At 41.1% G+C, this 23,486-nt stretch overlaps 2 protein-coding genes across 2 annotated transcripts; both read right to left on the bottom strand.

Moving 5' to 3' along the window:
• Positions 1–4,905: 4,905 nt before the first annotated feature.
• LOC123346831 (olfactory receptor 10C1-like) lies at positions 4,906–5,844 on the bottom strand. Its single transcript, XM_044984282.1, has one exon. It carries the CDS (start codon positions 5,842–5,844, stop codon positions 4,906–4,908), a length of 939 nt encoding a protein of 312 aa, XP_044840217.1.
• Positions 5,845–20,634: 14,790 nt separating this feature from the next.
• LOC123346832 (olfactory receptor 10A2-like) lies at positions 20,635–21,588 on the bottom strand. Its single transcript, XM_044984283.1, has one exon. It carries the CDS (start codon positions 21,586–21,588, stop codon positions 20,635–20,637), a length of 954 nt encoding a protein of 317 aa, XP_044840218.1.
• Between the last annotated feature and the right edge of the window lie 1,898 nt (positions 21,589–23,486).

The following is a 23,486-nucleotide window of genomic DNA, read 5'->3' on the forward strand; positions in this document are numbered from 1 at the left end:
TTGGAGACTACCAGGGATGGTTTGTCCTCTGGGACTTTGATACCCTGAAAGGGAGAAACACACATAGTGACCTAGCTGAAGAGCCAAGTCATGAAAAGGGAGCACACAACCAGGAGGAGGCTTCCTAGCGGTGAGTGGACCTTGTGACACATCCATATAGGAGTATTGTGGGGCAAAAAGCCGAACTAGTTTAAAGATAGAGCTTGATAAATATATGATCAGGCTTTTATGAAAAGATTGCCTGTGGTAGCAGGGACTGAACTTGACGAGGTCCCTTCCAGTCCCCTGTACCTGTGAAAATCCCATCTTGAATCATTATATAATGAAAACTTTGACAGTTTCCCAAATGTCTTTGTCAATGTATGAGATCAGTACAGGTACACCAGTGTAAACCAGAAATAATGGTGTGGTGAGTCAGGCTGTACATCTCTCCTGTCAGATCTTCATCTGCTGTAAAAAAATCACTTCACTGAAGTCAATGGGGATATTACGTTTGTGTGAAAGTGAGATCAGAATCAAACCATTTGTCAAGGTTTCCTCCCCCACTCTGAACTTTAGAGTACAAATGTGGGGACCTGCATGTACCCTCCTAAGCTTAATTCCTAGCTTAGATCTGATAGCGCTGCCACCAACCAAAAATAGTGTTTTGGTACACTTTCCATTCCCCCCAAACCTTCCCTGGGGAACCCAAGACCCAAATCCCTTAGTTCTTAGCACAAGGAGAAATTAACCATTCCCCCTTTCTTTTCCCCCCAGACTTTCCCCTCCCTGGGTTACCTTGAGAGGCTTTACACAGATCCAAACTCCTTGGATCTTAAAACAAAGAGGAATTAACCATTCCCCCTCCTTTCCCCCCCACCCCACCAACTCCTGGTGAGTCCAGACCCAACTCCTTGGATCTTAAAACAAAGAAAAATCAATCAGGTTCTTAAAAAGAAAGCTTTTAATTAAAGAAAAAGAAAAGGTAAAAATTATCTCTGTAAAATCAGGATGGAAAATGTATTACAGGGTACTTAAATTTATATAGCCAGAGAAAACCCCCTCTAGCCTCAGGTTCAAAGTCACAGCAAAAAGAGGCAAAAATCCTTCCAGCAAAAGAAACATTTACAGGTTGAGAAAACAAACAGAAGACTAACACGCCTTCCTGACTAGGTACTTACAAATTTGAAACATGAGACTGATTCAGAAAGATTTGGAGAGTCTGGATGGATGTCTGGTCCCTCTCATGTCCCAAGAGAGAACAACCCCCAAACAAAGAACACAAACAAAGACTTCCCTCCAACAAGATTTGAAAGTATCTTGTCCCCTCATTGGTCCTCTGGTCAGGTGTCAGCCAGGTTTACTGAGCTTCTTAACCCTTTACAGGTAAAAGAGACATTAACCCTTAACTATCTGTTTATGACATCATTCATATGCTTGCATCATATTATTAACCATATCTGGTAAAAAAAATGGAATTTATACCTCATGGGAAATGATGAGATTTTGAAATTTCATTTCACCCCAAATTGGAACAAAAATGCAAAATCTAAGAATTTTTCAAAAAGCACAATATACTGAAAATATTTCTTTTCAATCTCATCAACCCATTTTATTTTGATAAGGGCAGGAAAATTTGTTTCAGTTAGGGCAAAATGTTTCCTTTTTATGAGGTTGAATAATTTTGTTTCATGTTATTTATAATATTAATTATAATTAATTATATTAATGCAGAAAAGTTTTAATAATTTCTCATTGAAAATTTAAATGAAATGGATATGTTCTCATATGAAATGTTTTGATTTTGTTAAAACAGCATTTTGCAATAGAAAACTGTTCTGTTGGTAAAAAAAAAATTCTGAATTTAAGCTCCCAGGCTCATCTTGAAGCTGTTGTGCAGGTTTCCTTTAAGGACGAAGACCAAGAGGTGAGCTATGGAGTGATGATTTCATGATATGGTGGTTTTTTGTTTTCTGATTACTGAAGAAGACATTTTCATAACCTTTTTCTGTAGTTAGGCACCCAACTCCTGCTCACTATCAGTGTAAATGCTGGCTAAAGATTATACTTCCCTTTCTACTGGCTACTCCACATGTAGGATAACAACTTCCTATTGCTATCTGGTAACTGGAACAAAATACAACTTGGTTTTACAAAAGGTAGATCGTGCCAAACCAACCTGATCTCCTCCTTTGAGAAGGTAAAAGATTTTTTAGACAAAGGAAACACAGTGGATCTAATTTACCTCGATTTCAGTAAGGCATTTCATACATTCCCACATGGGGAATTATTAGTTAAATTGGAAAAGATGGGGATCAATATGAAAATTGAAAGGTGGATAAGGAACTGGTTAAAGGGGAGACTACAACGGGTCATACTGAAAGGTGAACTGTCAGGTTGTAAGGAGGTTACTAGTGGAGTTCCTCAGGGATCAGCTTTGGGACCAATCTTATTTAATCTTTTTATTACTGACCTTGGCACAAAAAGTGGGAATGTGCTAATAAAGTTTGCAGATGACACAAAGCTGGGAGGTATTGCTAACACAGAGAAGGAGCGGGATTTGATACAGGAAGATCTGGATGACCTTGTAAACTGGAGTAATAGTAATAGGATGAAATTTAATAGTGAAAAGTGCAAGGTCATGCATTTAGGGATTAATAACAAGAATTTTGGTTATAAATTGGGGACACATCTGTTGGAAGTAACAGAGGAGGAGAAGGACCTTGGAGTATGGTACCCAGAAGCCTCCTACTGCAAGACAAACCCAAGAAAGAAACCAACAGGACTCCACTGGCCATCACATACAGTCCCAAGCTAAAACCCCTCCAACGCGTCATCAGGGATCTACAACCCATCCTGGACAATGATCCCACACTTTCACAGATCTTGGGTGGCAGGCCAGTCCTCGCCCACAGACAACCTGCAAACCTGAAGCATATTCTCACCAGTAACTGCACACTGCACCATAGTAACTCTAACTCAGGAACCAATCCATGCAACAGACCTCGATGCCAACTCTGCCCACATACCTACACCAGCGACACCATCACAGGGCCTAACCAGATCAGCCACACCATCACTGGTTCATTCACCTGCACGTCCACCAATGTAATATATGCCATCATATGCCAGCAATGCCCCTCTGCTATGTACATCGGCCAAACTGGACAGTCTCTACAGAAAAGGATAAAAGGACACAACTTAGATATTAGGAATGGCAATATACAAAAACCTGCAGGAGAACACTTCAACCTCCCTGGCTACACAATAGCAGATCTTAAGGTGGCCATCCTGCAGCAAAAAAACTTCAGGACCAGACTTCAGAGAGAAACTGCTGAGCTTCAGTTCATCTGCAATTTTGACACCATCAGCTCAGGATTAAACAAAGACTGTGAATGGCTTGCCAACTACAAAACCAGTTTCTCCTTTCTTGGTTTTCACACCTCAGCTGCTAGAGTAGGGCCTCATCCTCCCTGATTGAACTAACCTCATTATCTCCAGCCTGCTTCTTGCTTGCTTATATATACCTGCCCCTGGAAATTTCCACTACATGCACCCGACGAAGTGGGTATTAACCCACGAAAGCTCATGCACCAAAACATCTGTTAGTCTATAAGGTGCCACAAGACTCTTTGCGGCTGAACAATGTTGCTGCTTCTTAATTCAGTAACTGATATATGTGTGTAAATACTCTTGTGTTAGTGCACCATTACTCTCTCCACTAAATGGAATAAATACATTTCTTATTATAGTAGTGATAATATATCTTTTATAAAATGGGGGGGGCAGAGGAGAAAAGATGGATCAAAATATTTTCTCTTTTATTTTTAATTGCAATTTGTGATCTGATGAAAAAATCAATATTTTGGAATCCAAAGAATTTTGACCAACTCCTGAGTTTTCCCTCTCTTTTGGGTCATGAGCAATCCAGCCCTCAATTCTCCTTAAACCAAAGAAAGACCATTGGTAATATCTGAGTTAGGCATTTTTTAAAAAAATGTAATGCTGTTGTAAATAAAATAACATTTTAGCATTTTCACTAATGTGCATTTTGTTATTTAAATAAACAATAAAAATGAGCAAAGCAAAACAGGTACAATATATACAAAATAGTTACAGAAACAATGATGCTGCTGATGATCTCAATTATGAAGGTGTAAATCTGGTGTAGCTCCACGGGGACAGATTCTACTTTCAGTTACACTAGTGTAAATCAGAGTAACTCCATTAGTTTTAAAGGAGTATCTCTGGAATGAAACCTATACCTCAGAGTACAGAATCTAGCCTTTAATATTTTACACTACTATAGCACTAATTATACGAGGAATGCTAAGTCATTAACCAACTACTTCCTGGGATTTTTAATAAAATCTGTAGAAATTACCACTAGCAGAAATTTATATTTTCCCAATTAATATAATAAAATCCAGTAGAACTTTATATTCATTTTCCCTATTAATTTTACAAAATCCATGTAAGGTGGTGAAAATCCAGACCAAATTCTCCTCTCATTCACACCAGTTTAAACAAGGAATAGTTTTGTTGAAGCCATTGGGCCTGTTCCAAATCAGGAATAACTCCATTGTGAACCAAATAAACCTAATCTAATAATCAGTCTGCTTTATTAGACAGTTTATCCTTTTTTTAAAAACTAGAACTGTTTAAAAAAAAACAAGCAAGCAGAAAATTATTTCACTGGATTTTGTTTAAATTAATGTCTTTTCCAAAAAAATTTAAGTGTTACAAGTTCAAAGTGTTTGATGAAACTACTATCATGGGGGGAGGGGGAATGACCACCTCTGTGGTTGGTCCAAATCCCAAATATTTTTATGATTTTTTAAAAATTTATTTTCATTGAAATGTATCATTTACAACTAAAAATGCCATCAAAATGTCAGAATATAGAAAAAATTGACTAGCTCTACTTTATATTAATTCATAAAGCATTTTCCTCCACAGTTTCCTTATGGCTCCTTTCACCTCCTCATTCCTCAAGCTATAGATCATGGGGTTCAAACATGGAGTCACAATGGTATAGGACAGGGAGAACAGTTTGTCAACAGGTGGAGAATAGGTGGACTTGGATCGTAAGTACATGAAGCTTGCCGAGCCGTAGAAGAGAGTCACCACCACTAGGTGTGAAGAGCAGGTGGAGAAGGCTTTAAGACGACCCTCAGCTGATGGCATCTTGAGGATGGTGGACAGGATGCAGACATAAGATAAAATGACCAGTAGGAATGGGACCATAATGGCAAACACAGCCACCACAATGACCTGAACCTCATTCAGGAAAGTGTCTCCACAGAGCAGCTCTAGGAGTGGCTGGATCTCGCAGAAGAAATGGTTGATAAGTAAGCCACAGAATGGAGAGCTGAATGTAATGATGGTGTGCACCAGACCCACTATGGTCCCACACACATAAGATCCCACCACCAGTTTCCTACAAACACTGCTACTCATAATGACCATATAGGACAAGGGGTTGCATATCGCCACATACCGGTCAAATGCCATTGCGGCCAGGAGGAAGCACTCTGCAACCCCGAAGAAAAGAAAGAAGAACATCTGCATGGCACATCCCACAAAGGAAATGCCCATCTTTTCCACCAGCATATTCTCCAGCATCTTTGGGATGATGACTGACATGTAGCAGACCTCCAAGAAGGACAAGTGAGTAAGGAAGAAATACATGGGGGTCTGAAGGGTGCGATCGGCATTTATTATCATAATAATCAGGGTGTTCGCCATCAAGGTGAGACTATAGAGAGACAACAACACTGTGAAGAGCAAAAGATGGAGGTCATGAAACTCAGGAAACCCCAGGAGTATGAATCCACTCACCGCAGTGTGGTTCTCTAGTGACATTATTTATCTATCTATCTGCTTACATGGCCCCCATGGTTAGTGTATCCTAGAATTATCAAGTGTTCTAATTCTATCACGCCTGCTTATTAATAATATCCATTTATACGTAATAAACTGGCTTAATTCATATGAGCATATCTTCTTTTATTAAATGTCTCCAGCTAATAGTGCAGCCTGCAGTTGTAGGGTTTGGGATTTTGGTCCTAAATGAGAATATTTTATGTCTCCTATTAACAATGGTGTCTCTGTCTAAGTGCCATGATTCATTACACACAATATGTGGATGTCTGAGGAATACACTGCAGTGATTTTCAGTTCACCGGATGATATTGTGTAGAATGGGTAAAGAAGGAAAAAATGACCAGCAGGAACAAAAGGAGAAGAAGGTAAGTAAATAAGTAGCAGCAGCTAAAGAAAAGGGAGATGAGTGTTTCATGGCAAGTCTTAATTTTGTTTAGTGCACCTAGACAAGATGTTAATAGTTGCATTACAAATACTATGAATGATGGACAGACAGAATATAAAGAGTATAGAGGATTTCTAGATCTCTCTATATATAGCTAATCTGAACAGATCAACAAATGTTCTAAAGAACACTTCACACTGTCAGCCACGTTGTCAGATGTTGCTGACTTTTCATCCTCTTCCCCTTCAGTGCTCTTCAATGTTGCAGCATTAATATCTTTCTTCAGCCTCTCAAATAAGTGTTTGAGTCTGTAGAATAAAATAAATACATTTTTGTTTTTCATTAAACAGCAGTCATTTACAAATCCCATTTTTGAGAAGCACAAACTCAGCAATGTTTTAGGGAGGGGAAAATAACAGGATAATGGTCTAGATCCTCAGGTAATGTGAATCAGCATGGCTTCATTGGAGTCAATGGGCCAGATTCCCAGCTGGTGTAAATCAGCACAGCTTCAGTGAAATCAGTGGGGGACCCTATACTTGGGATTTTTGAGGAAGCCTAAGGGACTTAGGTTCCCATATCACCTTTTACTACAAGGGGGGTTATGTGCCTATCTCAGTTAACTTTTTGGAATCCTACTCTATAAACACAAAGGTGAGATGTTCTTACCCTTACTCACACGCAGCAGCCACCTTACTTTCAATGTGAGTCAGGGTGGCACAATCAAGACCCACATCACCAATGTGAGGTAGAGATGGTGAGCTTTATTCTCTCCATTACACAGACAGGCTAAGGTGCTCAGATGAATTAGCTAATTGAATTGGTTTCCCTAAGAATACATAAATTAGCGATAGAGAAAAGAACTGGAACCCTGACTCCCATTAGCCTTCTCTCACCACTACTTGCCCTAATGGTCTTTTACATTTATTTCTCATTTTTGCAACCTTTCATCAAAACAATGAGGATGAGGTTTTCAACATGGACTAGAGGTTTTGGATGCACAGATCCTAATAATTATGTATCTAAATCCCCTAGGCAGCTTTGAAAAAAAAATCACAGGATATAACCTCAACTGACCTAATTAAATAACCTCTGGGTCACATTCTGCTTTAAGAGATAGTGGTGGAAATAAGGAGTAACTCCACTTAAATTAATGGAATCACAAGTGCAAATCTGGATTAACCAGGAGGTGAATCAGTTACTATCAGTTCATCTGCGATTTTATTACCCAGTCAATCAGTTTTGGAAGATCCCCTTGTAAGTCTTCCGTCTGCTTTGGACTTAACTCTCTTGAGTAGTTTTATATCATCTGCAAATTTTGCCACCTCACTGTTACCCCCTTTTCCAGATCATTTATGAGTATGTTGACCAACACTGGTCCCAGTACAGACCCCTAGGGGGCACCGCTATTTACCTCTCTCCTTTGTTTCCTGTCTTTTAACCAGTTACTAGTCCATGAGGACCATCCCTTTTATCCCATGACAGCTTACTTTTCTTAAGAGTCTTTGGGGAGGGACCTCATCAAAGGCTTTCTGAAAACCTAAGTACACTGTATCCTCTGGATCACTATTATCCGCATGCTTGTTGACCCCCCTCAAAGAATTCTAGTAGATTGGTGAGCTGTGATTTCCCTTTACAAAAACTGTGATGACTTTTCCCCAACAAATCGTGTTGATCTATGTGTCTGATAATTCTGTTCTTTAATAAAGTTTCTACCAATTTGCCTGGTACTGAAGTCAGGCTTACTGGCCTGTAATTGCTTGGATCATCTCTGGAGCCTTTTTAAAAAATTGGTGTCACATTAGCTATCCTCACGTCATCTGGTACAGAAGCTGATAGGTTACATACCACAGTTGGTACTTCTGCAATTTCACATTTGAGTTCCTTCAGAATTCTTGGGTGAATACCATCTGATCCCAGTGACTTATTATTGTTTAATTTATCAGTTTGTTCCAAAACCTCAATCTGGGACATTTCCTCTGATTTGTAACCTAAAGAATGGCTCAGGTTTCAGAATATCCCTTACATCCTCAGCCATTAAAACTGATGCAAAGAATTCATTTAGTTTCTCCACAGTGGCCCTGTAGTCCTTGAGTGATCCTTTCACATCTCAATCGTCCAGTGGACCCACGTGTTATTTAGCAGGCTTCCTGCTTCTGATGTACTTTTTTTTTTTTGAGCTGTTACTCTTTGAATCTTTGGCTAGTTCTTCAAATTCTTTTTTGGCCTTCCAAATTATATATTTACACTTCACTTGCCTGAGTTTATGCTCCTTTCTTTTTTCCTCTGTAGGATTTAACTTCCACTTTTTAAAGGATGCCTTTTTGTCTCCGCTTCTTTTACTTTGTGGTTTAGCCACGGTGGCACTTTTTTGGTCCTCTTACTATGTTTATCAATTTGGGGTATACATTTAATTTAAGCCTCTATGATGGTGTCTTTAAAAAGTTTCCATGCAGTTTGCAGGGATTTCACCTTTCAATTTCTGTTTAACTAACTTCCTCTTTTTAGTGCAGTTCCTCTTTCTGAAATTAAATGCTACCAAGGTGGGCAGCTGTGGTGTTCCCTCCACCCCCTCACAGGGATGTTAAATTTTAATATGTTATGGTCACTATTACAAAGCAGTTCAGCTATATTTACCTCTTGGAGCAGATCCTGTGCTTCACTAAGGACTAAATCAAGAATTACCTCTCCTCTTGTGGGTTCCAGGCTGAACTGCTCCAGGAAGCAGTCATTTAAGGTGTCAAGAAACTTTATCTCTGCACCCTGCTCTGAGGTGACATGTACCCAGTCAATATGGGGATAGTTGAAATCCCCCATTATTATTGAGGGTTTTATTTTTTTATTTTTATAGCCTCTCTAATCTCCCTGAGCATTCCACAGTCACTATCACCATCCTGGTCAGGTGGTCGGTGGTAGATCCCTACTACCATATTCTTATTATTTAAGCATGGAATTTCTATCCATAGAGATTCTATAGTATAGTTTGGTTCATTTAAGATTTTTATGTCATTTGACTATGCTTTCTTTCACATTTAGTGCCACTCCCCGACCAGAACAACCTGTTCTCTCCTTCCGATATATTTTGTACCCTGGTATTACTGTGTCCCATTGATTTTCCTCATTCCACCAAGTTTCTGTGATGCCTATTATATCAATATCCTCATTTAATAAGGGGCACTTAAGTTCACCCATCCTTTTATTTAGACTTATAGCATTTGTATATAAGCACTTTAAAAAATTTTCACTTTTTAGCTGTCTCCCATTATGTGATGTAATTGACAGTTCATCAGATTCTACTGGTATTTTATCATCGTCCATTTTCTCCTCCTTACTAGGATGTAGAGAATCTACATTAATAGATGCTCCTCTAAGGGATGTCTCAGTCCCATCCACATGCTCCTCCACACCTGTTGCCTTTCCCCCAGCCCCTAGTTTAAAAACTACTCTATGACCTTTTTTATTTTACATGTCAGCAATCCGGTTCCATTTCAGTTTAGGTGGAGCCCATCCTTCCTGTATAGGCTCCCCATTTCCCATAAGGTTCCCCAGTTCCTAATAAATCTAGGACAGATCACTGTGACCCCCCATGATACATCCTTTCAGTCTGACAGTGAACCATTGGTTTCAATGGGGCCATTATGTAGATAAATTATACTATATTATATATGTCAGGAAACTACTGTGACATGCCCGGGTACAATCCAGACTAATGAGTAGCTGTGTCACCCCTGCCCTCTAACCTAGGGTGCCCTTTACAATGCTTTGCTGCTGTAGCCTCCAGCCTGGACTGCTCACAAACAGCCTCCAGCATGCAAGTCACTCCAAGATATGTTTGTGTATGTGCTGCATCCAGCCAGCCACACTTTGGCTCTCACCAGCCTTAGTTAAACTTCAGGATCACCCCAACACATCCCAGTCTTAGATTTCCCCCCAGAAATGTATGTCCTGTACTGCCCAGCCCTCTCGTGGACAATGCAAGTTTATATAAAGTCTGCTATTTCCTTAATAGAAATAATATACACACAACTTAACGTGCCAAATGGAGTTTCCCAGACACTTCCATTTAAACACACAGGATTAGATAAAACAAAACAAGTTTATTAGCTATAAACAGACAGATTTTAAATGAGTGCAAGTAATGAGGCTTAAAAGTCAGAAATGGTTACAAGAAAATAAAATTAAAATGCTGCTGGTGCCTAACTTCACAAACTATGTCAAAGTAAAGCAAAGTTTCTCACCATATGCTTTCAGCAGTCTGATTGACCAAATTCTCTAGGTCAGGACCACTTCTTCCAGAATTCAATGAAGGCTTCCTTTGTTGTTTCAGGTGAAGAGCATGTGATGAGCAGGGAGGGAGAGAGAGAGAGAGGGGGGTTTGCCTAGGGGTGTTTGTCCCTCCTTTTTATAGTGTCAGTCACCCTCTTGAAAAACAGGTCCTGCTAAGATTACGAGACAAAGTCTATGTAGAAGGATGTTCCCTGCTGGTTTTTTCCATCTGTTTGAACATCCTTTGTCTCCCCTTCCTACTTGATGGCTCTGTTTACTGCTTAAATGCAAAGTAAGCAGAGCACACCTTCCTTTGTTTAGGACTGACCTGTTTGTCAACTTCTGTTTGGGTAGGGCTTTGGTTTGGAATATGTGAATATCATCATACAGGTAAATCTATAATTTCACATACAATATTGCCATATATATTTTATCAGGATGATAATGACCAGCAAATTATGAGTTTTGAAATTGTCTCTTTTAGGGCATACTTTGTACAGAGATTATTACAGTATTGTGTAGGGTGTGGACACAGGGGTCCATTCTGTCACAACAACATTATGTAGTGTTGTGAGGATTAAATGATTAATGTCTATGATGGACATTAATAAATGGATACTACAGTGATAGCTAACATGGAGAAATTGGAATGAGCTCATGTTCTGCATAAAAACAACCTGGGAGATTGTAGACATGCGGACTCACCCCTGTGGCGCCTCCTGCTGATGACTTCTGGGAATTAGCTTATTCCAGGTCCAGAGCACCCTTTGCAGGCCGGTGAGCTGCCTGTCCTCTGGTCCCCATGTTCCTCCCTGGATCCAGTGCCCCTTCAACTGGAGTGCTACTTCCTGGCAGTAGTCTCTCTTAGGGTCTCCCCTCCCCAGGGGAAACCCCACCCACTATCCTCACCTTGCCTCAGTATCAGGCTACTGCCAGTCATCATCTAGGCCCATGCCTCAGGGCAGACTGCAGTATCAGCCTACTCATCACTGGCAACATTAGGTTTGGACCTGCTGCCTTTACCTACCCCTGGGCTGCCCTCTGCAACCACCAGTACCTATTAGGCCAATGCTAGACCGCAGGCTGGGGCTTTCCAGGCAGGAGCTCCCCAGCTCCTCTGCCTTTCCCCAAGCTCTGCTCCAGTCAGGTACCCTGTCTCTAGCTCCCTACAGCCAGACCCATCTCCCTCTACAAACAGATAAAGACTGTGTGGGTACCTGGCTTCTCTGCCTTTATAGGGCCAGCTGAGTCTGTTTAGGGTGTGGCCCCAGCTGCAGCCACTTCCCCCAATCAGCCCAGCCTAAAAGCTGCTTTCTCCAGCCATAGCCCCCTCCCAGAGCTGTTTTTAAGCCTTCAGGGCAGGAGCAGAGGTCCATCCTGCTACACAGATATACATTTTTCACAGGGAAAACTCAAGAAACTCTTTCACTAAAATGTTTCTACATACAAATTTTTGACTTGTAGAAGGATGCATTTCAGTAATTGCCACAAGGCTTAGAGCAATATACAGAGTTTAGAAATAAAAGGTCATGAATTCCTGTCCTGCCTATGTTACTGAGGGTTCTCAGTCATCATTACACTTTATACCCACAAATGAATTTTGCCCTACAATGCTCCTACAAAATCAGTCAATATCATTCCTCCAAATTTGATTTACTGACGAGAAAACTGCAGCTCAGAGACATGGTAAATTTCCCACAAGACAGAAGTAGGTTTGGAAGCTTTTTTTTATCAGTAAATGTGGATAAATGTAGATTTCCATCAATGATAATTGAAATATACAGATAGGCAGAGTTAGAAAAATGCTGCTTTGGAACTTATTAGAGTCCTGCTTTAATGTGTATAAACATGCTGTAATGCCAGCATTAAATAGTTACTGTCTGACTCCTCCCCCCTTATGTGAGCTGTGAATGTTTAAATCAATAAAAAATGGGAAAAAAGATTAAAAATAAGCATCAATATTATCTGTCCAAATTATAACAAAAATAAAAATGGATTCTGCCAAGCCTAGATATAAGGATCGAATCTTTTATAAGAATTCAAACTGGGATGTTCACAAGAGTTTAAGATATTAATGCATCCAAATACCATTGTATTTTGCTGTGAAATTGGGTACCTGTTGTTCCTAGGCTACTTTGAACAATCTCAGCCTTAATGCCATTTACTTCCATGTCCAGATATAATCTAGTAAATCACAGTGTCTACAAACTAAGAAGTTATCTAGCTAGCTAGCTGTTTGTAGTTTTAATGTGTTAATAATTTTACCTGTCCATATGAGAAAGAAAGAAAGAAAGCATTGACTTTAGAGCACCTACCTCTGGAACCAGGAGTTCTGCCTTCACTGACTCCAATTCATTTAGGGATGGATGGGTTGAGGAGTATTTCAGGTTTCCTTAGGTACCCTGGAGACACAACCTCCAAACCCTCCCTGGTTTCTCCTTTAGCACAGCATTATCCCTAAACCTTATTCAGTAAGGAACGGGAGTATGATGGAATAAGAAGTATCCACTCTTTGTGCCACTATGTAGGGGCTTTCCAAATCTTAACTCTGAGTACCCTGAGAGTGAAGGGCTTTTGTTGCTACTGGATGTTTCTCTTTGGACAAAAGGAAGGATAATTAGCACTTGCAGTGCTGAGTACTGCCTATGAGCACCCTCAGCTCCCATTGACTACTGGTTTTAGGTGTATTGAGAAATTTGCAGTTCTCATCCATGTCAATAACAGTAGATGTCGATATGGATCCCTTATATTGGCTCTAAACCATTGGTACACCATCTGTCTCCAAAAAGTTGTGTACTCTTGATTTACACTAGTGCAAATGAGAGGAGGCTAAGCCTAATTTGTTTACAGTGTCATTACTCAGTTTCACATTAGAATGATTGAAAGGTGAATCAACCCCATTGACCAATGGACTTACCCCTGGTTTACACTGGGATGAGTGAGAAGATAATCAGCCCCATTGGTTTCAATGGAATTACTCCTCACCTATTTCAGTGTAACTGAGGTCAATACCAGGGCCTCAGAACTTTCTCAGGCAAAACTCCCATTAAAATCAGTGCGCGAAATCCTAAACAAATTACTCTGGTTTTTTTTATCCACAGCCCTTATAACACATTGGCTGCCCGTGTCAATCTTCCTCTATAGCCCTGAGCTACAGAGAGGATTATAGAGAGGTCAGGAGGTCTGCTAATGCTATCAGTTAATGACACTACTTATTTAACTAGATAAATTCAAACTGGCCTAAATTGTTAACAATGAGCATAATTAACCATTGGAACAATTTACCAAGGGTCATGGTGGATTTTCCATCACTCACAATTTTCAAATCAAGATTAGACTTATTCTAAAAGATCTGCTCTAAGATTTATGTTGGGGACATTCTCTGGCCTGTGTTATACAGGAGGTTTGATCACAGTGGCCCCTTCTGGCCTTAGAGTCGATGAACTACAATGGTAGAGGTAAGAACATAAGAATGGCCATACTGGATCAGACCAATGGTCCATTTAGGGATATCGTGTCTTTGACACTGGCCAATGCCAGATTCTTCAAGGGAATGAATAGAACAAGGCAATTTTGAATGAGCCTAACTTTTGGCAGTTGGAGGCTTAGGGACAGCCAGAGCATGGGATTGCATCACTGATCATCTTGGCTAATAGCCTTTGATGGACCTGTCCTCCATGAACATATCCAATTCTTTTTTTAAACAAGTTATATTTCTGGCCTTCACCACATCCCATGGCTATAAGTTCCGCAGGCTCATTGCATTCTGTGGAAAAGTACTTCCTTTTGTTTGTTTATACCTACCGTTATTAACTTCATCAAGTGACCCCTAGTTCTTGTGTTATGTGAAGGCATAAATAACATTTCCTTACTCACTTTCTCCACACCATTCATGATTTTATAGACCTCTATCATATTCCACCTTAGTCATCTCTTTTCTAAATTGAACAGTTCCAGTCTTTTTAATCTCTCCTTGTATGGAAGCTGTTCCATACTCCTAATCATTTTTGTTGCCCTTCTCTGCACCTTTTCCAATTCTAATATATATATTTTTGACAAAAGGCAGCCACAACTTCCTGAACTATTCAAGGTGTGGGCGAACCATGGATTTCTGTAGTACAATTATCATCTATCCCTTTCCTAATGGTTCCTAACATTCTGTTGGTTTTTTGACTGATACTGCCCATTGAGTGGATATTTTATTGGAACTATCCACAATGACGTCAAGAAATCTTTCTCGAATGGAAACAGCTAATGTAGACCCCATCATTTTGTAAGTATAGTTGTGATTATTTTTTCCAGTGCGCATTACTTTGCATTTATCAACACTGAATTTCATCTGACATTTTGTCTCCCAGTCACCCAGTTTAATGAAATCCCTTTGCCGTCAGCTTTGGACTTAACTATCTTGGGTACTTTTGTATCATCTTCAAATTTTACCATCTCACTGTAGATTAAACGACTAAAAATAAAAACACCATATCACCCATTGGCAAACACTTTTCACAAACCGTCACTCCATATCTGACCTTTCAGTCCTCATCCTCAAAGGAAAGCTGCACAGCACCTTCAAAAGAGAAGCCTGGGAGCTTAAATTCTTAACCTTGCTAAACACTAAAAATCATAGTCTTAATAAAGATACTGGATTTATGGCTTATTACAACAATTTGCAATACACTAACCACCCCTTATCTGTCCTATGACTGCAGCTGTGTTAATGGGACACTTCACTTTGAATGGTCCCTTTGAATGTGTGTTAACTACTTAAACTAAACAATCTGTTGCACCTTGTATTTAGCTGTGACACTCTGAGCACCTTTTCCAGATCCGAAGAAGTGTTCTGTGTAGCTAGAAAGCTTGTCTGTCATCAACAGAAGTTCCTCCACTACAAAATATTACCTCACCTACCTTGTCTTTCTATATCCTGGAACAGCTACAACAACATTGCAAGCAACAATCAAAGATATCAAATTTAGCTTTGCAGTCAGCTTAAAACTGGGATCAAGATAGTGGGGAAAATGTCTCTCCTAGATGTCTCTCTGGTGCCCAACACGTTGGTATCTAAGCACCATGATCGCTACCTGATCTAGTGGCCATATGGATTTTGTAGTGGGGAAGCAGCCCCACTTCAGCAGAACAGGGGTTAAAAAAGCCCTGGAGAGGGAGTGAGAGTGAGAGCAGCTGAGGGAGTAGCTGACCACAGGTGTGGCCAGCTCAGTTAGGGCCTAGCTGGCTCTGATAAGAGGACCGGGCGGGCAGGAGCTGAAAGGAGATTCACTCCAGCCTTGGAGTGAGAAGGGCCTAGCTGCCTGGGACCACAGGGTACCAGAAGCAGAGCAGTGCTGGGGAAGGGCAAGAAGAGTGGGGGAGCTCCAGCCTAGCAACTCCCCAGTCTGAGGCCTTGGTAAAGGCCTAAGCAGGTACTGGGTCTGCAGAGGTGCAGCTTGAGGTAAGGCAGAGGCAGCTGGTCCAACCCCCTTGCTAATGCTGAGTGGTCATTACAGACTGCAGTCTGCCCCAGAGAAAGGGGTCTGGATGATGACTGGCAGTAGCCACTGAAGCAAGGGGGGGCATATGGGGAGCCCCAGAGTATAGGGGTGCTGCTGTGGGCAGCACCACAAGGGAAAGGGGCACTGAGGTCTGGGAAGGATACAGGGGCCTGCAGTAGATGACACACTGGCCAGCAGCAGGTGCTCTGGGGCTGGAAAAGAGCTAATTCCTGGATGGACCAGCAGGATGCACCGTGGTGGTGGGTCAGCAATCTGCTACAACTGTTATTATAATTTTCTTGAGCTATAACTTGTATCAATTTATCTCTTCAAAATTAAGCTCCGCTAAGTAGCACACAATGAAAGGAGGTTACTATTAATGGGTCCCACCGGGCATTATTAAAAAGTCTTTGCCATGATCATGAAAAGGAGTTTCAACTTCAAACAGGTTGCAGAGAGGATTGTTAAAATTCAGTGGGCCTATTTGGTGTAGCACCACTGGAATTGACAGTATTACATTCAGGATGAATTTGGCCCATTTCAGTAAATGCCTAAAGATAGGAGGTGCTTCAGGACTTCTCAGTGGTGCTTAAGGCTAATATGAAATTAATATTAAATTATAGCAACTAAAGGAGATCTTGCAGGATAGACCAAAAAGGTGGAACAAAACTTGCTGACTCATATCCTCAGCTGATGTAAATTGGCATTGCTTCATGCAATTTAATAGAACTATGTTATTTTTCACCACCTGGGGATCTGGTCTCAATATGTGTAGCAGAATTGATGCATCACTTCATTCTCACAAGAGGAATATCCTCCAACACCCATCCCCCTTGGATTCCAGAGTAGCAAGTGATGGAAATGTCTTTGGGGCCAAGGCAATTCTTCCTCAGTAGAAACAAAACAGCTATTAACTCCAAAGGGCAACAAGGGGAATCCAGTTGTTCTGTGTAAACATCAGGTGGCCAGATTTGTTCCCGGACTAAGTCCGCTCTAGGCAGTGGAATTACACCGTGGGTAAGTATGGTCTAGATGCTATTAGCAGAACCACCAGAACAATTCAGTGCTGCACAGCTCAGGGATGCAGGTTGTTTTTCAAGTCTATGTCACACTGGTTAAAACCTGCCATCTTGGGTGCTAGTGACCAGTTCTAGGTGCTAACTGAGGATCTTCTTATGAAGCCCTTGGTCACATTAGTGAATAGTCACACACACGAATAGTTACACTCAGGGCCAGCTCTAGGTTTTTTGCCACCCCAAGCAAAAAAAAGTTTGGCTGCCTGTACCCCCCTGCCGCCCTGGGCTCCCCCCTCCACACATCCCATGCTACCCCCAGCTCTGGACTCCCCCCCTTTCCACCCGTAGCCCCTGCTGCCCCAGCCCTGGGCTCCCCCCTTCCCCTCCATCAGTGCCCCCACACACACATACCTCCTTCTGCCTCAGCCCTGGGCTCTGCCCCCACCCCCACCTGCACCCTCCTTCTGCCCCAGCCCTGGGTCACTGGAAACTTGTTCCCAGGGCAGGTCATTCAGCAGGAATTTTGGATGTGCACAGAACTCAGAGGATTAGTTCCCATGTGGTTACAGAACCGCAGTAAAGTGGAACAATTTTCATCTTGTGTGATTGGAGGATATCTAGATGCATATTATAAGACTGCTCTCCATAAATGAGGAAAAGTTGAGGTGCCTTTATTATTCTTTTTGTTCCACTATTTGTTTCTATGGGGAATCTGCCAATGCAATATCACTTCCTTTTAAACAAATTCAACTTAAAAAAAAAAGCAATGGCTGTTGAAAATAGCAATTCCAGTCCTAAAAACCACTAGGAAGCATTTCTTGCTCAATTTTATCCTACTTTTTCTACAGCAAGTTACAGTGGATCAGTATATTTGATTTGGGAGAAATGAAGTAACAGCTGCCCAAATTGAGCTTGAGCACTTCTGAATTTTGAGTTGTTCAAATCTGGAAGGCAGGTGCTAGATTCCCTTTCTGAATATTAGCTAAATCTGGAAAGGAAAAGTCAATTTCTGCTTCCCTGGCTCAGAAGTGGAAATCTTCCTACGTGCCTGGTACTGTATCTAAAGCTGTCCAAGTTCTGAAGCAGATCCTCCCCTCCCTTACTTTTCATTTTAAATTCTAGTGAGATCCATGTACCTCCCTTGCTAGGCTTCAGATAGAGAGGTGTACTGTCCATTTAGGCCACCCAATTCCTTCTTTGGGGGTGCAAGGTGAGGTCACACCAGTATCCCTAATCCAGTCTGGGGATGTCTTCTGAAGGGGATATCTGGGCCAAAGCCTTCTACTCCTTGGGCACACTTGTTCCCCATTCACAGTGCCACCCTGCTCTAGCAGTGATCTCTCCTTTCACAGCAAGCTGCAGCATGAGGTTTCAGCTACCATACTCCCTCCCCCTCCCTTTCCTGTTGATAGTGGCCAAGGGAATGCTGGGAAATGTAGTTCTTTCCCTGCTCCAGGGCTGGCTCTATAGGCATGTTTTGGCAAATAAACAATTTGTCCCCCTCAAAATTGTCCAGCTCTAATAATCAATTAAATAACTAACCAATGCATCACCAATATTAACTATTCCCTCCCTTAATTACTTGGAAGACGCAACCTATTTTATCATTACAAGAATGCACCTGATGTCTCCCCACAGCCTTTAGCTGTTGAACTTCCATCTGCACCAAAGAGCTAAAGCCTGTGGGGAGACTTTTGAGTGAATTCTTGTTAGTACTGTCCCTCCAGATTTACCCCAGTCCATCTCCTAGAGATAGACAGGAATCTGACAACAAAACTTTGTCAGAAGATACCTATTTATTAAAACCAAAACTGTGTTTTCAGGGAAGGGGTAGTTTTGACAGAACTCCTGATTCAAACAAACTTGAAAGTTTAAATGAAACATTTTCATTTTTAAATGAAACATTCATTTTCTGCTTCAAAAACATTATTTTTATTTAGAAAAACTTTATTTAGAAACTTTAGTTAATTTATACAAAAATAACAAACGTCAAAATATATTTTTTGAAATTATCAAAATGTTTCAACTAACACAATCAATTTTTATTATTATTATTTAGTAGTAGTTCACAATTTTTTTTCAGGTTTCAACTTTTCATCCTGTTTCAGGAAGGATTTTTTTAATCTCAAATAATTTTGTGGGATGGGAAAAGCATTTCCTATACTGCTTTAGTAACTCCATTAACTTGGGTGGTACTGTATTACTCCAGAATTAAAGTCATATACATAAGATCAGAAGCTAGACCTTAATGAGTTTCATTGCTGAAGAGAGAGAATTGAGCCATACTTATCAATCAATTTATGTAATACTGTTGCAAAAAAAGTGAACATCATTCTCAGATGTTGTAGATGGGCAGACTCACCCCTGCAGAGCCTCCTGCTGGAGCCTTCTGGGAATTAGCTCTTTTTCCAGCCAGGAGTGCCCTCTGCAGACCACGGATCTGCCTGTCCTCTTGGCCTCTGTCCTTCTCTGGACCCCAGTGCCCTTTTAACTGGGGTGCTGCCCCCTGGCAGTACCCCACTAATCTGGGTCTCCCCTCCCTGGGGAACCCATAATCCCCACTTTGCCTCAGTTTTGGCTACTGCCCGGTCTCCATCTAGCCCCCATTCACTGGGGCAGACTGCAATATCAGCCACTCATCATAGGCAAAGATTGGGTTTGGACCTGCTGCATTTGCCTACCCCTGGGCTACCCCCTGTAATCCCCAGTACCTCTTGGCTTTATGCTAGGCCACAGCCTGGGGCTTTCCAGGCTGGAGCTCCCCAGCTCCTCTGCCTTTCCCCAGCCCTGCTCTACTCAAGTACCCTGTCTCTAGCTCCCTGCAGCCAGACTCATCTCCCTCTACAAACAGAGAGACAGTCTGGGTTCCTGCCTCTTATAGCGGCCAGCTGGGCCTGACTGGGACATGGCCATAGCTGACAACTGCTTTCCCCCAATCAGCCCAGGCTTCTTGCCCCAGCCACAGCCCTTTCCTAGGGCTGTTTCAAGCCCCGAAGGGCAGGAGCTATGCTACAGATATATTAGCAGGAGTATTGTAAGCAAGACCCAAGAATTAATTATTCCATTCTACTCAGCACTGATAAGGCCTCAGCTGGAGTATTGTGTCCAATTCTGGGCACTGCACATCAAGAAAGATGTGGACAAATTGGAGAAAGTCCAGAGGAAAGCAACAAAAGCGATTAAAAGTCTAGAAAACACAGCCTAAAAGGAAAGATTGAAAAAACTGTTTGATTAGTTTGGCGAAGAGAAGATGGAGTGGGGACATGATAACAGTCTTCAAGTATTTAAAAGGTTGTTATAAAGAGGAGGGTGATTTTTTTTCTCAATCACTGAGGACAAAACAAGAAGTAATGGTGTAAATTGTAGCAAGGGAGATATAAGTTGGACATTAGGAGAAACTTCCTAACTGTAAGAGTAGTTAGGTACTGGAACAAATTATCTAGGGAGGTTGTGGACTCTCTGTCATGGGGAAGGAGTGAGGTTGAGGGGGATTGAGAACAGGTTAGACAAACATGTGTCAGGGATAGTCTAGAGAATACTTAATCATGTCCCAGTGCAGGAGACTGGACTAGATGTCCTGTCAACGTCTCTTCAAGGCCTACATTTCTATGATTCAACAAAACCTTTTTCTCCCCATGATTCTCCAGAATGCTGCCTTCACCTCCTTGTTCCTCAGACTGTAGATAATGGGGTTTAGCATGGGTGTGAGGACTGTGTAGGACAGAGAGAGAAACTTGTCTGTGTCTGGTGAGTAGGAGGAATTAGGCTTCAGATACATAATGGCACCAGAGCCATAGAACAACATCACCACCATGAGGTGCGAGGAGCAGGTGGAGAAGGACTTCCTCCTGCTTGCCCCCGAGGGCATCTTCAAGATGGTGGAGATTATGCTGATGTAGGACATGAGGATTAGCACAAAGGGGAAGGAGACAAAGAACAGAGCCACCATGAAGACAGCCATTTCATTGCGGGAGGTGTCTCCACACGCCAGCTTCAGCAGTGGAGGGATGTCACAGAAGAAATGATTAATCTTGTGGGATCTGCAGAAGGGTAGGGTGAATACCACGCTGGTGTGACTGAAGGACAAGAGGAGACCAGTGAGCCAGGATCCAGCAGCCAGTCCAGTGGCCACCTTCCTGTTCATAATCACAGGGTAATGCAGAGGTCTGCATATTGCAACATAGCGATCATAAGCCATAGTCACCAGGAGAAAACACTCTGCCCCACCAAGGAAAAAAGAGAAATAGGTTTGCACAGCACAGCCAATGAAAGAGATGGTCTTATCTTCCAAGAGGAGGTTGGCCAACATTTTAGGGATGGTAACTGATATGTAGCAGACCTCCAGGAAGGAGAGGTTCCTGAGGAAGAAGTACATGGGTGTGTGAAGGGCAGGGTCAGCCAACGTGAGGAGAATGATGAGGAGATTTCCAGTCACGGTGATCAAGTAGTTCAATAAAAACACAAAGAATAGCAAGTGTTGCAGTCTGGGAAGGGTGGAAAATCCCAGGAGAATGAATTTGTTCTGTACTGTGTGATTTCCTCCTGCCATTCCTGTCCCATACTCCATCCTGCAGAAAAAAAGGAAACAACCCCAGTAGGACGAAAGATTCAAAAATACTGATCTGAATTCTGGTTGAGATTTTAAACATTCCAAAGTTTCAGTCCTTGGTTTTTTATTCAGGTTCTTCCTGACTCTCCATTTACTGCTGACTAGGTAAGGAACTGTGCATTCTTTTAATTGGCCCAGTTACTCAACTAATGTGAAAGCAACTGAATGAGGCCAGACTGCCAGCTGGCTGATGTACACCAACTGGGCATCTCTCTCATTGACTCAAAAGGAGCTACAGCCGATTTTATATCAGCAGAAGATCTGGCCCCATTGACTCCAATGGAACTATGGCTGACTTACACCAGGTGGGGATCTGACCCATTGATTCCAGGGGAGCAATGGCTGGTTTTGCACCAGGTTAGGACTTGGCTTATTGATTCCATTTTACACCGACTGAGGAGAAGACCCTCTGTTCCTTTTATGTCTTGTAAAGGTCCTGAGACAAGTTATGCTGTGAGGAGATTACAGTTAATAATATTGTACTATAATGAAATCAAACACCAATAACAATAACAATAATTAATAATAATTATTAAACTTTAACCTCTCATGGTAAAAGTATCAGAGGGGTAGCCATGTTAATATGGATCTGTAAAAAGCAACAAGAGTCTTGTGGCACTTTATAGACTAACAGAAGTATTGGAGTATAAGCTTCAGTGAGTGAATACCCACTTTGTCAGATAAAGTGGGTATTCGCCCACGAAAGCTTATGCTCCAATACTTCTGTTAGTCTATAAGGTGCCACAGGACTCTTGTTGCTTTTTATGATGAACGTACATATGTGAAGACATTCAGTAATGTGAAATCAGAAGGGGTAATTCTTTCCAGAATCCTACATATGGTGACGTGGTATTTGGAATGCCAAATAGAGGGAGAGAGAGAATCTTCCAAATATTCAAGGAGATGTATAAAAATTGCTAGTTTTAAAAAAAGTGTGGATTCCATTGGGGATTTATTTATTTTTATTTATTTATTTATAGTCTCTCCAAATAAATAAGAAGTAAAATGAGGCATTTTCACTTGATTCAAAATTATTCACCTACCCTGTTTTTCTATGGGAAAATGTTCATTTCAAATTTCCAGATTTTTCACCTCTTTTTCCAATATATTTTTTCACTTTTTTTTCCAGTTAGTTATCTGAGGGAAATTGAAAATAGAGAAAGTGATAGGGAAAACATTTTCCCTTCCATTTTAAAACTTGATTCACAACTTTCCTGTAGAGAGAAGCAAACAAAAGTAAAGTATTTTCCCTCACCTTTACTTTCATTATTCTGGTTTTTTTTTCCCAAGTTTTTTTTCTGGGGGGGGGAGGGGCGGAAGTAAGTGAATAGAGAAGGGAATCTTTTTTTTTTTTTTTACTTTCCATAAGTACTTAAATTTCACCACTTTTTATTCCACTGGAAAAAGGAGGGTAAGGGTAAAAATATGAATGATAGTGAGAAAATTTGCACTATTTCAAAAACAAATATTTGAAATAATAACTCAATATGCGGTTACCACTAAGAATATATATCAACAATTTAAGCATACAAAAACATTACAGGTATATTATAATTATCCACCCTCCCCTGCAAAAAATAATTGCAAACCTAGGAAATTGAGATTACACTTAAAGATATGTTAAGTAATGGACATTCAATTAGAGCACCCAAACAATGTTAACTCTCCTCTGTAGATGACATACACGAATAGGTTCTTATTCATATCCTTATTCCTGCAAACACTTAAGTAATTATACTTACACTGGTTATCTGAGATATCTGGGTGCCTATTTGCACCTTTAGGTGCCTAAATACCTTTAAAAATCTGGCCCTGGTTTCTAAAGGCTGCTAATATGAACTAAACTATGTAGGTAA

The sequence above is a fragment of the Mauremys mutica genome, chromosome 12 (assembly GCF_020497125.1).
Source record: "Mauremys mutica isolate MM-2020 ecotype Southern chromosome 12, ASM2049712v1, whole genome shotgun sequence".
Classification (NCBI taxonomy): Eukaryota; Metazoa; Chordata; order Testudines; family Geoemydidae; genus Mauremys; species Mauremys mutica.

What these genes read in the sequence shown, in the direction of transcription:
- LOC123346831 (XM_044984282.1), bottom strand. Translation starts at nt 5,844, where the DNA reads ATGTCACTAGAGAACCACACTGCGGTGAGTGGATTCATACTCCTGGGG.
- LOC123346832 (XM_044984283.1), bottom strand. Translation starts at nt 21,588, where the DNA reads ATGGAGTATGGGACAGGAATGGCAGGAGGAAATCACACAGTACAGAAC.